The sequence below is a fragment of the Nilaparvata lugens genome, chromosome 3, assembly GCF_014356525.2.
Source record: "Nilaparvata lugens isolate BPH chromosome 3, ASM1435652v1, whole genome shotgun sequence".
Lineage (NCBI taxonomy): Eukaryota > Metazoa > Arthropoda > Insecta > Hemiptera > Delphacidae > Nilaparvata > Nilaparvata lugens.
This window is the reverse complement of record NC_052506.1, coordinates 77,514,783-77,534,092: the sequence shown is the minus strand read 5'-3', so window position 1 is coordinate 77,534,092 and position 19,310 is coordinate 77,514,783. Positions and strand designations below refer to the sequence as shown.

Here is a 19,310-nt window from a genome sequence, read left to right as displayed (position 1 = left end):
GGCGTCAAAAACATATAATACACAGAAACAAACATAAGCTACTACATAAGACATGTTTAGCAAGACAGAATTTCCGACAAATCATCACTCATATATTCACCAACACTGTAGTAAGCCCTGCTTTTCAAGTACTAGGCTAAAATCTATGAATTATGAATATTTGCCAATCTCTTTGTTTATATCAGAAATAAGTACCGTCTATAGAAGGCATTGACAAGACTGAGGATCTACAACGTTGTTCTCATAACTTTTTCCACTGTCATTATAACGTGGAGCTCACTAAAGTAAGTTGGGCTCAACTCACACTTACGCGACTCAGGTCGAGAACGAGAAGAGACTCGACTCTATTCGAGAGCATGTGTTTCCAAATGGTGACAGTCGCAGAGACTAGAATCGACTGGTCTGAGTGTCACCATTTGAAAACACATGCTCTCGAATAGAGTTGAGTCTCTTCTCTTACTTGATCTGAGTCGTGTAAGTGTGAATTAAGCCTTAGAGTACCATGCCATTTTGATCAATTAACCCTAAGGAAACAAAAATAGCCTACGTGGTACATAAACATAAAAAAAATATTATGATTTTAGAACAAATAGCGTAGATACCCAAAGAAATGTAGCTAACAAATTTTTAAATTGATATTTTCGTTGATATAATTATAAATCTATTGCATATTCCAGGTATCTGAAACAAGGAACCGCTTTGTATTAACCTATATGGATTATGACTACTCCACGTAAGAGACGAGAAAAATCACCTACAGTTCCTGGTTTTAATAAACGGGAAATCTTTCCTTTGGGACTGAGCTTGAAGAGCGTAAACCCTGCCTTTTACTATTCAAATTTTTATGCCAGTCAATCTGATGAATACGATTCAGATGTTCCACAAAAAGAGAGAGTACCTTTGGTGACTAATCTCAAGTGAGTATCTTACTTTTTCAACCATTTTACATTTTTATGGCTTGGTTAGTGTCTTGGAAGGCACCTAAAATGTATTATCCTACCTGTTTTATCTCCTCTTCATCCTTAGACCAGTTATAGAATAGACACGGCCCATTGTATATTCATACTGAAAGTCGATGAAGCCAACATCTACTGCCATATCACCATATCGTGACGTCAGCATCGGATAGAAAACAATGTAAAACAAACTCTGTAGAAAGGTTTTCTATCCGATGCTGACGAACGATATGGTGATATGGCAGTAGATGTTGGTTTCAGAGACTAGACTTCCCAGCGTGTTTATTCTATAACTGGTCTAAGTCTTCATCAATGCCAGCAGAGCTGGATAGGTTGCGCCATGAATTTGAGAAATATATAGGCCTACGTTACACATAAAACTGAAAAATCAAGATGGCAGCCTGAGTAGACCAAGCCCAGTAGGTCATCCTCAAAATATTTCCCAACTGAGTAGAAAGGGTGGTTAGCAAACTTTCACTCGATCTGGCAGCCTGTTATAGACTTTATATCTAAATCTGCATCCATTACCCATAATATGGGATCGATGGCGTCAAAAACATATAATACACAGAAACAAACATAAGCTACTACATAAGACATGTTTAGCAAGACAGAATTTCCGACAAATCATCACTCATATATTAACCAACACTGTAGTAAGCCCTGCTTTTCAAGTGCTTGGATACAACTCTCTCGAACGCTCGTAGATCCAACTGTTTTTTTACTCTTGTAGGCAGCCTATTAAAGTATCGCAATGCCGAACTCCTGAAGCACACGTGTGATCTCTGAAGGCGACCAAGGCTGGGAATGCATAACGTGTCCTTGAGACCGCCGGCGGAAAGGCACATTCAATATACATCTGTGGTCATGGAAGTCACTTCTTGTACTAGACTTGCTAAGGTTTTCATGCACAAACACAGCACACATAGATAGAGACGGTCATTATTCCAGTGGATGTGAAGAGAGGTCTGCACTGAGAGTCACCAATCGAATTGCCCTCTTCTGTAGCAGGAAGACATCATGGCAAGCCGAATCATGACCCCCCCCCCCCGGACCAACAAACCATAGCTGAGAATGCTATGGAAAAGAGCATAAAGGTGTGTACAGATTTACGCGCCGCAAACATGAGCAATTCACTTTAAATCAGCTGATGCCAAACTTTTTATATTACTATCTTACCATTTCTGTAAAAATACAGATATAATCAGCTAATTAAAAGTGATTTGATCATGTTCGCGGCGCGTATATCTGTACGCACCTTAATATGCAGTCACAAGGTAAGGCCTGCTCACCATCCGTGTGAGTCCTCGCAGCAGTTAGGTGACCCTTGCCAGTCTCATAAGGTGCGTACTGATATACGCGCTTCGAACACGCTCCGATCATGAACGTTAGGCTACTTGCACACACACCGATTTTGGACGGCCGGTTTTTTATCGGTAGCAAAATTTTAACGGCTACTTGCACACACACCGATTTTTGGACGGCCGATTTTTTACCGCCTGATTAGGTAACTACAACTTTTTAATAACAACATTTTATGATGTTGGTTTTGTCTCACTATATATTACATGACTAAGGCAATATTATAGTAATGGTATATTCACACTAAGTGCATATTACGGGATCTTTAATTGATAATAAATTATTGGTAATTAGAATGAATCATGGCTCCTACGTTTTGAAAAGATGCTTAAGAGGGAAATGGGTCTATTGTTATTTTTAGATATGTCGCAATTTTTGTAAAGTGGAATGACTGTATCTCTAGCTATTTTAAAACCGTCTGGGGCTGGAAAGATACCCTGTTTCAGGTTTTTGTTTAATATTCTAGCCATATGAATGGTAAAAGTGATTAGAACGAATAAAATGTAAAATAAAGGAAACTACTTACCAAATCCGTTTATTTCTGTATCCTTTAGATCCTCAAAATCATTTTTGAGAGTGCAGAAAACTTCTCTCCATGCATCCCTGGTGAGATTCCGGTCTTCCAAATGTTTCCAAAGTCTTATCCCACAACACAGGTCTTGCTTCCACTAACGATATAGGATATCATTATGTCACTCATTTCAAACGTAATTACCTCGCACTATCAAAAGAGCAGAGCAGTCGACTGGAATGGAGGGTGGTGTAGCGAGAACTGGCAAGGACGGTCGGAGAAAAATCGGTGTGTGTGTGTGTGTGCAAGCCAGTATTTACTCACGGCTGCTACTGTGTCGCCGGCACCGGTGGAACGCAGTGGCAGTGGCCGGCTGCTCGTCGGTATTTTACCGGCGTCGATCAGCGGTCGGCGTGTGTGCCAGGTCCCGTTCTCGCCTGCGTGTCACTATTGGAATTTCGGTTTTTTACAGGCCGTTCAAAATCGGTGTGTGTGCAAGTAGCCTCACGCAAGGGTTCGCTAGAGGTTCGCAATATGTTCGAAGGATGATCGCGCGCTTGTCGTATTGTTGACTTCGCTACAACCTAACCTCACAAATGTGAAACGTTCAATCCAGCTGATCGGATGACAAAACCAAATAAAATATTCTGACCAGGGGATTGCTGGGTAGCCTAATAATACATTATGCTTACGGTATTAACTATGTTTATATAATGGATTGATGATAAATATCATGTTTATTGCATTTATGTTATTACAAAAAAGGTTATGTCTGTCAATCTATTCCTTTCTTTGTTGGGGGATCGTTCGGTAGTTTTCGGCTCATTCTAGTTTGGACGAAAACGGTTCTAGTGGATGGCTTACCTTGGGCTGGGCGGGCTATAGTGAGGTCCACGTTACAATGGTAGTATTTGATCATCATTGGTGTTGCTGTCCTTGTCTATCATCCTTGTATGATCATCTTCGTTTCATCTTTGTATCATCTTCCTATAGTGAGGCCCACTTTATAATGACAGAGTTTGATTAACATTGTTGTTGCTATTCTTCTCTATTATTTGACAAAGCAGATAGTTTGCTACCGTTTGCTAGTTCCACAATGTCATCAGATCGTTTTCCAACAATGTATAAATATTCAATATTAATTATAAAAATTCATTATTTAATAAATAAAAAATATATTCTCTTGACGAATAAAATATAGTCGATTATCTTAAACAAGAATGAACATTAAGGCTGTGCAAAGGCTAAAAATAAACTTTCTACTGGTGATATTTTTCAAAGTTTCTCGATTTGTATATAATCAAGCTATCAAAATCAAATAGTTTTCTCATGAAAATATTTTTTCCTACAGTTACCTTGAAAAGTGACGATTCCTGCACTGATTACAGAACGCAAAGATTCACTTTTCCGCTCTAGTGCGGGAAAAATCTTTTCTGCACTCCAGATTTGCAACATGGCAACACAAAATAGTTGGTGGGTTAAATGGAGGATTAGTGCACGAAAACAAAAATTAAGTTGGTAACAATGACTGTGGTTAGATTTAGATGAAAATCATTTCAATGGCTACCCTACATTTATGATAAAATCCCAATCTAGAAATCCAAAACAAGAATAATGTTCATCTAAATCATAATTAAATAATCATCATTTACGAATTCTCACCATTTAATAATAAATAATAGTTCTTTTTTATTGATAATAATTATCAATAATAATTATTATTATTTCAACTGCAAGAAATGAGAAAAGTAGCAAATATACATTATAAAATTCGAATTTTGAGGTTAAACGATTACCGTTCGATATTCATATAAATAGAAATAATAAAAAACATAACAATACTACAATAAATATTCACTGTTGTCTATGTTATTTTTATAAATATTTCTCAGTTTACATTGAGCATTTTTCTCGGTAATTTGAGCAAAAGTCTAAATTTCTGAATCGTGTTTCAGTCATTTTTAGCTGGATGAAACAAACTTAGGTACGATTCTTCCCGCTAGGTCGCGCGCTTGTCGGTTCAGCCATCTTGTTGTGTTCAGCCATTTTGCAGCTCGGTTCAGCCAACAAGCTGCTGGCGTGTATGTTGAATGTGAATTTTTTGTTCTATCTGTTTTTCTGATTCTTGAATGAATAAAAATGAGAATTTTGGCTGAGAATTTTCAACTTCAATTGGATTATTAATTTTTAAATGAATTGAGATTGTTATTAATAACAGCATCACACACACACAAATATTTGATGGATTTCAGCCATCATTTTACCCATAATTATTCATTTTTCATATTCAATGGTAACTGTAGGAAAAGTTTAATGTGAAATACGTGAGCAAAGTTCCTCTGCTGCACTCAAGAAGCCATTCCGCCCTCGCCTCCTGCTCGGGCGTAAACGTTTCTTTCGGTGCAGCAAACTGTCACTTTGCGCACTAGTTGCACAAATAACTATTTCCGATCATTACTTTTCGAGGTATGAGCGCCTACAGTTTAAATTTTTGGGACAGAACATTTCAAATTCGGTAAGATATAAATCAATGAGATTTAGAGGATAAATTCTTCATGGTAATTTTGATCAAGTAAAACAAAAATTTTCTTAAAATATCGATTTCCGATAAAGTTATTTAATTTACTAAAAATAACCAAAAATAACTTCTAGTTGATTTATTTTTGGTAAATTGAATAACTTTCTCAAAAATTGAAATTTTCAAAAAAAATTGTTTTATTCATTCAACAATACCGTGGAGAATTTATCCTCTAAATCTCATGGATTTACCTCTTACCGAATTTGAAATGTTCTGTCCCAAAAATTTAAACTTTATGCGCTCATATCTCAAAAAGTAATAATCGGAAGAAAAATGTTTTTATGAGAGAACTAATTCATTTTGATAGATTTATTATATACAAATCGAAAAACTTTGAAAAATCTCACTAGTAGAAAGTTAATGTTTAGCCTTTGCACAGCTGTTCGGTACACTTTTTTTAAATTGGATAATCTTTTTCGATATAATTATTGTTAAGATCATTATAAGAGTGAAAAATCTGGTGTGGCGCACTCACACAACTTTCCTTGCCGTTATGAAAATTGATCACTGACGCTAGTGTTCCCGCGCATCTCAAGTCTACTATTCAAATATTTGAGCCAGCTGGTGATAGGGCAATAACGCTGGAGACACACATGAGGTCTGCTATCTCTTCATAGTGAATGATATAATAGAATCAACAATAATTTGCAATTGAATAATTACATTTTCTCGAATTTAAAGCTTATTTTCAATTTTAGGTGAAAATGTTACTGAACATTAATTGTAGAGATTTTCATGCTCAATCTACTCCACTTGATTTTTTTTTATTCAATTGTATCTGAAGCCTGATAATTGGGAATCTATCTGCATTGATGGGGCGGAGCTCCTGAAATTTTTACAGATATGGGACTTGTGGCAGTTGATAGAGCTTATCGATGACTATTTTAGGTATGAATTTGATCAAAATCGTTGGAGCTGTTTCCGAGAAAAACGCGAAAAACCCTGTTTTTGACAACATTTTCGCCATTTTAGCCGCCATCTTGAATTGCATTTGATCGATATTGTTCGTGTCGGATCCTTATAGTGAAAGGACCTTAAGTTCCAAATTTCAAGTCATTCCGTTAATTGGGAGATGAGATATTGTGTACACAGACGCACATACACTCATACACACACACACATACAGACCAATACCCAAAAACCAGTTTTTTGGACTCAGGGGACCTTGAAACGTATGGAAATTTAGAAATTGGGGTACCTTAATTTTTTCCGGAAAGCAATACTTTCCTTACCTATGGTAATAGGGCAAGGAAAGTGAAAAGGGGCAACTGAAATTTTCAAGTGGTCTAATAAGCGAGTTATGGGTTGTTGAAAGTGCTAACTACGTTTTCTTTCCAGATCATAAACTGTTTTGAATTTTCCATTGGAGTTTTTTTAATACATTCAGTAGATGATTGGCTTTGTTCTAATATGCGTTTTTCGCGATTCATGCCAAAATAAACAAGTTTTCGAATTTACAAAAATGTTACTTTTTCATTTATTATGAACGATATGGGGATAAAATGTTTTAGTTTGAAAAAATACATTTTTTTGAATTTTCAATAGAAGTTCTGTTAAGAAAACGGAATCTGGAAAACTAGCATTTCAACAACCCATAACTCGCTTATTAGACCACTTTAAAAGTTTCAGTTGCCACTTTTTCTCACTCTTATAATGATCTTAACTATTACATTGAAAAAGATTATCCAATTTGAATAAAAAAAGTGTATCGAACAGCCTTAATATTACATCAGATACACCTCTATGGACGGCAGTGGCAAGGCAGAGAATCGGCAACTCTGTTCTCCACTGTCATCTTTCTCTACTGTCATAATAACGTGGACCTAACTATAGATATGTTGTGTCTCCTTCGACCATTTTAATGAATTTGATCAATGAATGAATGAATGAATGTGTGAACGTTTTAATAAAATAGTAACATTATTTGTGATTTTTTCGGGTGTATTATTCTAATCATTTGTGTATAATGGGATCAATAAACGAATAAATGTGTGCATGTTTTCATAAGATAGTAGCATAGAGAAACAATAGCTTGAATAGATATCCCATGGTATAGGGCGTTTATGTCGCAACTTTTACTGTTATCTCAAGCCGATAGTCCACGTAGTTCTTTCCCGTGAAGCTTTATGACGCTGGTAGTCTCTCATATTGTGCCGTTCATACACTCTTAAGGTAGGCGCACACAGATCGTCATCGGACGGACGGCACGCATCGGACGGATCGGATGATTAGATTTGATGCATTGTTTTCAATTGGAGTGCACATACCTATACGATGCGGATAGATATGCCCACTCCAATTGGAAACAATGCATCAAATCTAATCGTGTGATGCGTGCCGTCCGTCCGATGACGATGTGTGTGCGCCTACCTTTACCCGCTCAAAACAGTAAAAATCGGCATTAATCGGCTTGAGATAACACTAAGGGCCGGGTTCCGAGCTCGGCATTTAGCTAAGTCCTAGACTTTAAACAGCTGGAGTCAGAAAATTGGGTTTCCGGAACGGGGTGTAGTCGCAGTCATTGGCATAGTCACGTTTGAATTAAATTTCGAAAAACTAGAAAATTGAACACAAAATAAAATGAAGAGAAAATAGTGTAAAGTTTCAGCTATTTTGAATTATTTAGGAATGTCTAATTCTGTCAAGGAAAAACGTTTCCAATTATAGAAATGAGAAAATAAAAACTACGACTACTGTTATAAAAGCTGCGACTACGCCCCGTTTTGGAAAGCCAATTTTCTGACTCCAGCTCTTTAAAGTCTAGGACTTGGCTAAATCCCGAGCTTGGAAACTGACCCTAAAAGTTGCGACATAAACGCCCTATACCATGGGATATCTACTTACGCTATTGTTTCTCTATGATAGTAGTAACATTATTCGTGATTTTTATTTGATAAATTGTGTATTATTCTAATGATTTGTTTATGATGGGACCAATGAACAAATAAATGATTGGACGTTTAACGTTGGTAACATTTTTTGTGGTTTATTTTTCAGGAAACAACATTTAAAAGTAGTGAAACGCAACGAGGACTCGCACCAGTGGAAGACAAGCATCAGCGAAAGTGAACGGCTACAGGTGAACGACTGGACTGACAACGTTTCCAAAACGCTACAACAATTAAGTGCGACAAGAATAAATAGTCGGAAACAAGGGGAAGGAGAAAGCAGAGTAGTTCTGCCTTGTGTTGAATCGTACTATTCGGAAGCGAACGACACTGACTACTGCAGTAGTAAGGCGAAAGAGAGGAAGAGGAAAAGGAAGGAAAATAGTGGGGCAGTGGGGGATTGCGAAAGTGTGATTGGGGGTAGAAAGAAGGAGAAGAAAAAGAAGAGGGGTGAAGTGGAAAGTGCTACTGATTGTGAAAGCACAACAATTGTGAGTGAGAAGGAGAGGGAAAAAGAGAACGAAGAAGGAGGAGAGGGATCAGTGTATTATGATAGTGGATTGAGTGTCAGTAGTGTGGGGGAGAAGAAGAAGAAGAAGAAGGAGAAGAGGGAAGGATTCGGTTGTTCAAGTGATAATCTGACTGAAAGTGAGTGTGAAGTCAGAATCGGGGAGGATAAGGGAGTAAGAATGAAGAGGCAAAGGGAGAGTGGCAGCGAAGATGGTGGGGGAAGGAATTCGGATAAACGAAGTAAGAAAGAGAAGCGCCAAAGTGAGACAGAGGAAGAACTCAGCAGCAGAGTGGCGTCCAAGAAGAGTGTGATGGAGAATATAGTGAAAATCGGTGGTAAGGATAAGAGAAGGGGAAGTGCTGGGAGAACTGTGGAAAGTCCGGATTCCGATGATGATTTCAAAGAAGATCTACGGAAAAAGCGGGAAAGTTTTTTGAAAATGGTGGTGACAAAAAGAGGTGAGAAGAGTCACTCTATGTCGGGTAAATCAGGTAAATCTCCGATTAAGAAAGCTTCGGTTAATGAGAAGAGTAACTCCAGTGATAGCGACTCAGAGGACAAGAGAGTGAATGAGTCTTCAACTGGTTCAAACAAATTACAAAATGTTACAAATTTGAAAACAGTTACTTCAAGTTTGAAAAAAACATCCAATCATGAAATGATGTCGCAGGATATGTTTGAAGCAGATAGTGATGACAGAAATAACGAGGTTGAAAATAATAGTGACTCCAGTGAAAGTGTGAAAAATAACGGTGACAAATCGAGGAACGGTGATTCAGATAGTGACGACCGTCAGGGGAAAACTAATTCGAGAAGTAACAGTGACGAGAGGAGGAGGAACAGTGACTCTGATAGTAGTAGTAAAATTCAGGAAAAATCCAAAGTTTCTAACAAGTGTTCAATATCTAAGCAGGGTGATACAGCTCCAAAACAAGTGACAAAAACTTCTAAAAATGATGGTTCAAAGTCTAAATCACCAGAAAAACATTTGAATCCTAAGAAAACTGATTCCCTGTTGAACTCTAGTGAAATTTTGTCGAATTTCGAAGTGAATTCTCAAGAACTTTTCAAAACTCCCAGTCATAAGAAAAAAAATGCTACTTCTACTCCGTTCCACTCTCAAGCAGCTCGTCAGGATTTGGAACAGACTATGGACATGTCTGCGATCAGTAACCGGTTAAATAACAGTTCCAGAGCTGACAAGAGTGGTTCTTCTTCAGATAGTGATGAGGAGGGGTCTACAATAATTACGGAGAACAACCAGTCATATACCCAGACGATCATACCTAAACTTTGGAAGCGGATTGAGAAAAAGGTTAGTATTTTATGATTTTAGGGGTTCGGAAGACACTTATAATATTGTTGCACTATCATTCCATCATTATACTAGATTTGTGGATTTTCAATATTAGTTTGAATGCTCACATATACTTTTTAGGAAAACTTGTGAGGTGAAAGTAGGTACCTCTTATAATCTATCCATCAGCAAAAGTATTATAAAGGTGCGTACAGACCTCTGCGCCACTAACACAAGCAGTTCGCCTTTCATCAGCTGATGCTTATTATATCTGAATCTTAATGTGCCTGTACCAATACAGATATAATAGGCTCAACATCAGCTGATGAAAAGCAAAATGCGCATGAGTCTGCAACCTTAACATTTTTAAATTATAAATTTTGAGTGAAATTATTTTGAGTTTGATAGAGAAATATTGGAAATTTCAAGAAATCTGTGTAAGTTTCATAATGCTAGTGGTAGCAAATCTGTAGACTACTAATGTGCGTGAACACTCCCATAAGAAACAATGTTATATTCTCCATCTGTCGGCAGAAATTCATTGCATTGGCTTTATTTAGAGTAGACTGCATGAAAATAGTCCGATGAGAGTTGATGCAACGTTGTCAAATATCAGCTGCTACCTAGTAGAATATTATCGGATTATGAATAAAGATTGATTCAGTTGTTTATAACACTCCTGAGTCCTGACGAATTGGCAACGTCTATGTTTGAGTTTCAATTTTCATCGGACTGACTGTTCTCGTAAGGTCTATTTTAGTAACTTTATACTGTGTACCCCAATGGACAGAACGTTTCAGTATATTCCTCAAATAATCTACAGGCTTCTACTCATGTGTTAGTTGTATATTATGATTCTGTTAATACCTTACTTGATATTTAGTTTTCTTTAAAGTAGGCCCAAATTGTTCGTTCTAAGTTGAATTTTCAATCAAAATTCGAGAATGGAATAGTAAGGGATATAGCCTAGGCCTGTTTTTTTTTTAATTTCTAATTATTCTGTGTTCTAATCATTGTTGAATGAATAAAAAAATGATTTATATAAATTTGTTTCAGCTGAGCGAAGGAATTAAAGAGGAATACTTTGAGGAAGATGTGTTCTATCTTGAAGATTTATCCGATAATGATGAAGTTTGGGTAGCTCCTTGTCCAAAATCTGTAAGTACTTCTTAAGCTATTTTAAACGAATTTATGGGTCGTATTTTCAAACGATTTTCAAGTATCTTTAGACACAGATTCAAGCCTGGTTGTCTGTGGTTTAGATTAATAGATTTAACAAATTCCAGTAGGTTTTTCATCGATTCCATAGAGAAAGGATAGCAATAAATAAATAGCTCTTTGATTGCACAACTTGTTGACCGAACGTAGTGAGATCTATGTTTTAACTCGGATTTTCTTTTGTCTGTCATAAGTAAGGCGAATACAGCCAAACGCGTTGATAGAATTCGATGAGATTTTGCAGGAATATTCCTTTTTCAACTGTGCGTCGATGTATTCACAAGGTGTTTTGAAATTTTGCATTTCAAGGATAATATGAAAAAAAAGGAATTCCTCCATACTCTGATATCACTATAAATATATCATCTACTTTGAAGATGGGATCAATCAGACTATAGAATTATTGATAATCAATCAGCTGACAAGTGGGTTATTCATTGCATGCATACACAGATGTCTGGCCGTGTCTATTTCAATAATTTTTATTTTATAATGCTTGCCCATCAGTATTAATTTGAAAAACAAATTTAATAGGTGATTGAAAATAAAATAAAAAATGATCAAATGAACTAAAAATAATGCTGAAGAAATTATAATATTCTTGATTGAAAAATTAATTTTAAAATAATTGAGAAATATTTTTATCAGATTGAAAGATTATCACCGAACTGGATAAATTATCATATGGGATACAAATTCAAACTTGAACTGAGTTTTTGACCTGTAGTTATGTTTTCTCAAAAATTAATAGATAATTATCAATTTGAAATGTCTAGAAAAAATCCTAAATAAACATAGAGCTTTCTGTCCTATCGTACCGTGACGTGTCGTCCCGGAATGTGAGTGTGAGCGCTGTTATCAGGTCTGGCTGCAACTGTCTACAACGTTGATGGAAAGATACAATTTTCAAGATGTTCGATGTTTTTGAACGTGTAGTATTATAGTCAACTATCTACTAACGTTGATGGAAAGATAAATTTTCAAGATGTTCGATATTTTTGAACGGGTAATATTATAGTCCACTAGACAGCTGATTTATGATGAATAATTCTATAGTCTGATTTTTACTTCAATATTGGCGTATGAAGGAGGCTTCTTTTTCCTTTTATATTATCCTTGAAATGCGAAATTTCCAAAAACCTTTTATATACGTCGACGCGCAATTTAAAAAGGAACATACCTGTCAAATTTCATGAAAATCTATTACCGCGTTTCGCTGTAAATGCGCAACATATAAACATTTAAACATTAAGAGAAATGCCAAACCGTCGACTTGAATCTTAGACCTCACTTCGCTCGGTTAATTAACATAATTGAGTTTTTGATCTTGGAGAAAAGAAATAACTGTTTTTAAGAGTATATTATGATTCAACTGTGAATTATGATTCAACTGAATCAACTAGAACAGGTGACATCAGATACTTGTGGATGAGAAAACTGCGTGAGGTCTGTGAACAGTATCACAGAACTACAAGTTTACATTTTGCATACAAATTTTATTGTTTTCATTTTTGGCAATTCAGGAGCTGCTGGGGTACCCTATACCCTATTTTTAGGATTGAGTATCCTGCATTCTTTCCCTGTAGAGCTAGACCTCCCTGAAGACGTTTTTCATCGTCTCCCATTGCTGTCTTTGATGCGCGACTCTGCCAGGTTTCTCAGCCTGGAGTCGGAACTCCTCATCCCGTCGCTAATTTGGTCTCCCTCTGCTTCTTTTCCTTGTTAGTGGATAGATACCAGACCAAAGGAAGGAGAAAGGATAACATAAGAAGACATTCCATGGTATAGGTCGTTAATGTTCCAAATTTCATACTGACTACTGTCGACTACTGTTTATTATGACTGTTTTGTTGGGGTGAAAGTGTAAGAACGGCACAGTATGAGAGACTGCCAGCGTCACATAGCTTCCCGAAAAACAACTACTGTAGTGAAGTCCACATTATAATGGCAGTGAAGAAAGATAGGAAAAACGTTGCCAAGTCTCTCCATTTTGCCACTGAGTGTACACAGCTGTTACTCAATTCATCCCATTAAATTTGATCTTATAATAATCATCATTTCCTTGATAAAATAATCAATTTAATGTAAAATTAATCAAGAAAATATTTTTTTTCATAATTTGATTAAAAAATTTGCTTCCATAACTGAGATCAGATTTTATTTTTATACAAACCTGAAATGGTGGCTAATTTGAAAAGCTGTGATACACCAATCTGAATTTCAAAACAACAGAAATTAAGTTATTTGGTAGGTATTCGATTCTTATTTCTTCTAAAAATAATAGAAAAATAGAAATCCTATTAAAAATAAGTAATTTCAATGGAAATAAAATTCTGAAATAACCTTTCAATATTATTCATACCGGTACGAGTAGGTCTAACATACACGTGTAGGCTAACTGAAGCATGGATAAAGTCTAGGATGGTTAGTTATCAACTTTTAAAATGTCATTTCAGGTATTTTAATTTGTGTTTCTCATACGGTAATGTCTAAAAATTATCTAATTGTCCAAAAAATACATTTTAAATCAATTATACGACTTGTGTACTAAAATATTTTGATAGGATGAAGAAAAAAAATGGCGGCTGAGATTGTTTGTCTACTTTTGTACAGTCACTGTCAAAAGTAGAAATAAAATACTCTGGAAAACAGACAACATTGCAAAGCTAGAGTTGTATGATATCTTTTTTGTTGTATGATAGAAAAGGATGTTTATACAGACGCATATCAATCAGCCAATTACTTGTAACCTAGCTGTCGTTCTATACTGTTTACTATAGTATGAATTTCGAGTGAATAAATTTGATTTGATTTGAATTTGTGCAACGTAATTGATTGGAATTGTGTATGTTTGCAGTTGGATGTCAGCAGTCTGTTGGGTCGGAAACTGAACTTGACCGGGCGCACAGATTTGAAAGCGTTGCAAGCGAAGGACGGCGCGTCGTACATGGACTGCGAGGCATGGGCTTCTCCTATTGAGCACAACGAAAATGTTGTCTACTGTCTACAGGCCAGCAAGAATCGCAAGAAGATGATCATAAGTGAGTGTTGAATTTATACCTTACTAGCCTCGCTTCGCTCGCCATATCTGTCTAGCCAGGGGGCTCCGCCCCCTGGACCCCCCGCTGGATCGTCCAAAAATGGGATCAGCGGGCTCGCTTCGCTCGTCTGCATTTTTCATTTGAGCATGCTTCATTCCATCAGAAACGCAGATTTTGGGCGTATCTTTGGCGTTATTTCAAATTCCTTCTAACACAACATAATTACGCCCTAGCTGAGCTTCTGTACTAAATTTGAACATTTTCTGTTCATTTGTTCTCGATAAATCTGAGAAAAAGCAAAAAACGCTGGAAAAAACACTAATTTTGGGCGTATCTTTGACGTTATTGCAAATTCCTTCTAACACAACATTATTACACCCTAGCTTAGCTTCTGTACTAAATTTGAACATTTTCTGTTCATTTGTTCTCGATAAAGCTGAGAAAACGCTAAAACGCAGATTTTGGGCGTATCTTTGGAGATTTTTCAAAATCCGTTCTTAGTGCGCCTCTAAAGGGCCAACTGAACATACCTACCACATTTGAACGTTTTTGGTCCGGTAGATTTTTAGTTCTGCGAGTGAGTGAGTGAGTGCCATTATTTCGCTTTATATAGCTTTTATATAAACTACGGAGTGATCCGTGGTCTAGTGGATAGAGTGCTTGCGTAGCAGCCTACAGATCCCGGTTCAAACCCACTCACAGTCGAAAGTTTTTGATCATGGGTCACTCCCGTGTTATCGGATAGGCACATTAAACTGTCGATCCCGGCTGAAGTCCCAGTCCACAATTGAATTGTGGAGCAGTTAATCAAAAACGAACTTGAATAGAATTTTCCTCGTACAAAAGAAAGCTGTTAGGAATCTATAGCAGCACTTAAGTACACCCAATCTTGCAGGGGAGCATTCACGAGTAATGGAATTCTAACAGTCCCTTGCATTTATGCATATAGACTTCTAATATATACACATAGGTACATCGAAAAGTTCTCAATCAACTCAAATATCCACAATCATAATACGCGAGGTAAGGAGAATTCGAGTGTGGTCCAACATAGGTTGAAATTCTTTGAGAAAAAGCCGAGTTATATGGGAGTCAAGCTCTTCAATCACCTGCCAATAAGAAATAAAAATGCTAATTCTTTTTAAAAATATGTACTTTTGCTGCTCGTGACGAAAGCTTAGTGACCGAGCGAAGTGAGGTCTAAGATTCAAGTCGACGGTTTGGCATTTCTCTTAATGTTTAAATGTTTATATGTTTTTATGTTGCGCATTTACGGCGAAACGCGGTAATAGATTTTCATGAAATTTGACAGGTATGTTCCTTTTTAAATTGCGCGTCGACGTATATACAAGGTTTTTGGAAATTTTGCATTTCAAGGATAATATAAAAGGAAAAAGGAGCCTCCTTCTTACGCCAATATTACCGTAAAAATCAGACTATAGAATTATTCATCATAAATCAGCTGTCGAGTTGACTATAAATTGCATGCCATGACGCATGCAATTCAATATCTCAATGTAATTTGGTAAAAAATTAACAGCTGTGTAGACTATAAATTGCATGCCTCATTGCATGCCTAATTGAATGCAATTCTTATGCACTATTAAATAGGATGCAAAGAACTTATAACAGCTCGTCTGGGCGCCTAGATGTCTTCTGGTTTTCTCGCGCTAAATTCCGGAAAGCGTTATATGATAATTAAATCTTGTGTAAGCATGGTCTGATCAAATAAATAGTTAGTGTATCAGTGTGGAAGTGTTCATGGTTTGGGACGTCGTTATAACTGCGCGAGGTCTACTGTTCACAGAACTACTAGTTATAGTTAAGACGAGTATTTTAATGATTGTCTTTAGTTTTATTCATGTTTTATTTTTAAGATAGTAAAGTGATGATATAATGTTATGACGATACACTGATATTGTTACATGCTATTTGAACAGATTGTGTGAATAAAGAATTTGAATTTGAACTATGACAGTCGTAAGGCCCATTGACGGCTAAAATGATATATCCAGACGATGTGGAAATCCGTCAGGGACTCCTGTTTTTACTTTCCTTGCCCTATTACCATAGGTAAGGAAAGTATTGCTTTCCGAAAAAAATTAAGGTACCCCAATTTCTATATCTAGGTATACATTTCAAGCTCACCTGAGTCCAAAAAAGTGGTTTTTGGGTATTGGTCTGTGTGTGTGTGTGTGTGTGTGTGTGTGTGTGTGCGCGTCTGTGTACTCATCTCCCAATTAAAGAAATGACTTGAAATTTGAAACTTGAGGACCTTACTATAAAAGGACAATTTCAACAAATGAAATTCAAGTTGGCGGCTAAAATGGAGAAAATATTGTCAAATCAGGGGTTTTCGTGATTTCTCGAAAACGGCTCCAACGATTTTGATTAAATTTATACCTAAAATAGTCATTGATAAGCTCTATCAACTGCCTCAAGTACCATATCTGTAAAAATTTCAGGAGCTCCGCCCCATCTAAGCAAAGTTTGATTTTAGATTCCCAATTATCAGGCTTCAGATACAATCAAAACGAAAAAATTCGATTGGAAAAGATTGAGCATAAAAATCTCTACATTTAATGTTCAGTAAAATTTTCACCTAAAATTGAAAATAAGCTCAAAATTCGAGAAAATGTGATTATTCTATTGCAAACTGTTGGCAACTGTTGATTCTATTAAATGATTCACTATGAAGAGATAGCAGACCTCATATGTCTCCAGCGTTATTGTTCTGTCACCAGCTGGCTCAAATCTTTGTTTATAAGTAGACTTGAGATGCGCGTGAACACTAGCGTCAGGTAATCAATTCTCATAACGGCAAGGAAAGTTGTGTGAGTGCGCCACACCAGATTTTTGAACTTTTGTTGCAAAATTCATGTAGAATCTATGGTCGTCGGTGTTACACCTTCCGTGGGACACTGTATTTTCCTCCCCCCCCCCCCCTCACGACATTTACAAATATTCCTTTCAGATTCACTTGAGACAGCATCGGTTAAGTGGGAAGATTTGGCATTATTTGTGAGAAATGAAATTGAAATGCTTGCAGTATAAAATAATTTTTTCCTACAGTTACGTTGAAAAGTGGCCATTGCTGCACTGATTACAGAACGCAAAGAATCACTTTTCCGCTCTAGTGCGGGAAAAAATTTCCTGCACTCCAGATTTGCAACAGTCTGGCTCTAGATGCCGAGGAGAAAGGTTGTCGTTATCGGTTTGCTCTGATAGTGAACATCGTGCCCGCTCAGCTTGCCTTCCATCTGTCCAAGCGTGTTAAAGGCGGTTAACCCATCCGTGTTTTTATATAATTTTCGGACGTACTTTATTGTATTAAATTTATATTCTCAGTCAACAGTCGTGTTCTATTCTCGGTCATGTCGTGCTCAAAGTGCAATTCGAATTTCCAAGATAATGCCGATTTAATAAAGTGCACAAGTTGTAAAAAAACTTATCACGTAGCGTGCACGCGTGTACGCACGGCAGCGAAACTAGCTGCTCTCGGTGTAAAAAAAGACACATGGCAGTGTGACGATTGCTTCAAGCCTGGGACTGTGCCGTCTTCTGATACGAATTCCATCCTACAAGCGATTAAGAACCTCGAAATCAAAGTGGACTCGAAACTAGACGCTAACACTAAGACTATTTCATCGTTAGAAAGTGCGGTAAACTCAAACACAACAGCTTTAAATGGACTTCGAAGTGATCTGAGCAAAGTGCAATTGGATATAGGAAACCTAAAAGCGGAATGTGAGGGTCTGAAAGTGAAAAACAAAAAACTTAACGAGGATTTGTGGCTAGCTAGACAGGAGATCAGTGATGTGCAGCAATACACGCGTAAAAACAATATAGAAATAGTGGGTATTCCGTTTACTCAGAATGAAGATATCTATCTAATTATCGAGAACATTGCTAAAGCTTTGAAATTATCCTTTTCTCGGTCAGATATTTCTATAGCTCATCGCATACCTTCAACAAAAAAAGGGAAAATTCCTTCTATAATAGTGTCATTCATTTCAAGAGGTACCCAAAATTCATGGATGTCGGCCGGGAAAAAAAGAGATCAGCGTCTAACCACAAAGGACGTAAGCGACTCATTACCAGCTGGGGACGTGTACATAAATGATCATCTCACTCCGAAAAACAAATTCCTACTCTCTTATGGAAAGAATCTTGTGAGGGAGAAGAAGATCAACGGGGCCTGGTTCAAGAACGCGAAGATGTGGGTGAAGTTGCGAGCTGACGACCCGCCAATCCGAGTGTTCACTCCACAAGATATCGACGCTGCCTGTGATAACAACCAGACTAACACATAAAAGCAGGTGACCAGAAATACAGGAATGGACAATCCAAGGACCCGTATGTTTCATTTTGTTTTTTTCCTACTGTATAAATTCTGACTATTAATATGCTAAATGATATTAATGTCCAAATGATTTATGAACTCTATATACATAATTTTAGTTAGTACATAAACATGGTCAGGAACCAATAAGATTGTTATTTTTCTTTTTTCGTTCTTCTAATTTTAAATTTGTTTCCCAATATTTGATATTAATAATTAAATTTCATACTGGAGAGAATTTGAGCATGGAGTGATAATAATTCAGAGGTGAACCACTCATAGAAACGTACTTATATTAGTGCAGACAAAAGCCAAATAATGTGATCTATAACTCAATAAATAAAATGCTCTTGTATGATTTATTATCCTGAAGTGATTAAAATTATATGAAAAAATGAGTACCTAAATAAAAACCCAAGTACAATTAAAGTTTTAATTTTTAAAATAATATGAGGTACACATATTATTTATATAACATAACAAAATATTAATACAATCATCCAATCAAATTTCATTTCAATTAAATATAACATACGAAATAGGTCTTATATGAGTATATATACTTCTTATTTTTCGAAAATGGAAGTTCAATTGTTTAATATTATT

General features: G+C 36.5%; 1 protein-coding gene across 2 annotated transcripts in view; it reads left to right on the top strand.

The window, feature by feature from the left end:
- Nucleotides 1–19,310, top strand: part of LOC111044156 (treacle protein) — a 44,914-nt gene that overhangs the window by 2,383 nt on the left and 23,221 nt on the right. Inside the window, exons 1-4 of one of the 2 annotated variants that reach the window (XM_039424692.1) lie at nucleotides 651–917; nucleotides 8,405–10,121; nucleotides 11,160–11,261; nucleotides 14,179–14,362. In XM_039424692.1, coding sequence (XP_039280626.1) covers nucleotides 721–917; nucleotides 8,405–10,121; nucleotides 11,160–11,261; nucleotides 14,179–14,362 — 2,200 coding nt within the window. In that variant the 5' untranslated portion in view covers nucleotides 651–720. Of the gene's footprint in view, nucleotides 1–650; nucleotides 918–8,404; nucleotides 10,122–11,159; nucleotides 11,262–14,178; nucleotides 14,363–19,310 lie in introns of those variants that run through there. The other variant, XM_039424693.1, reaches the window with a different exon arrangement.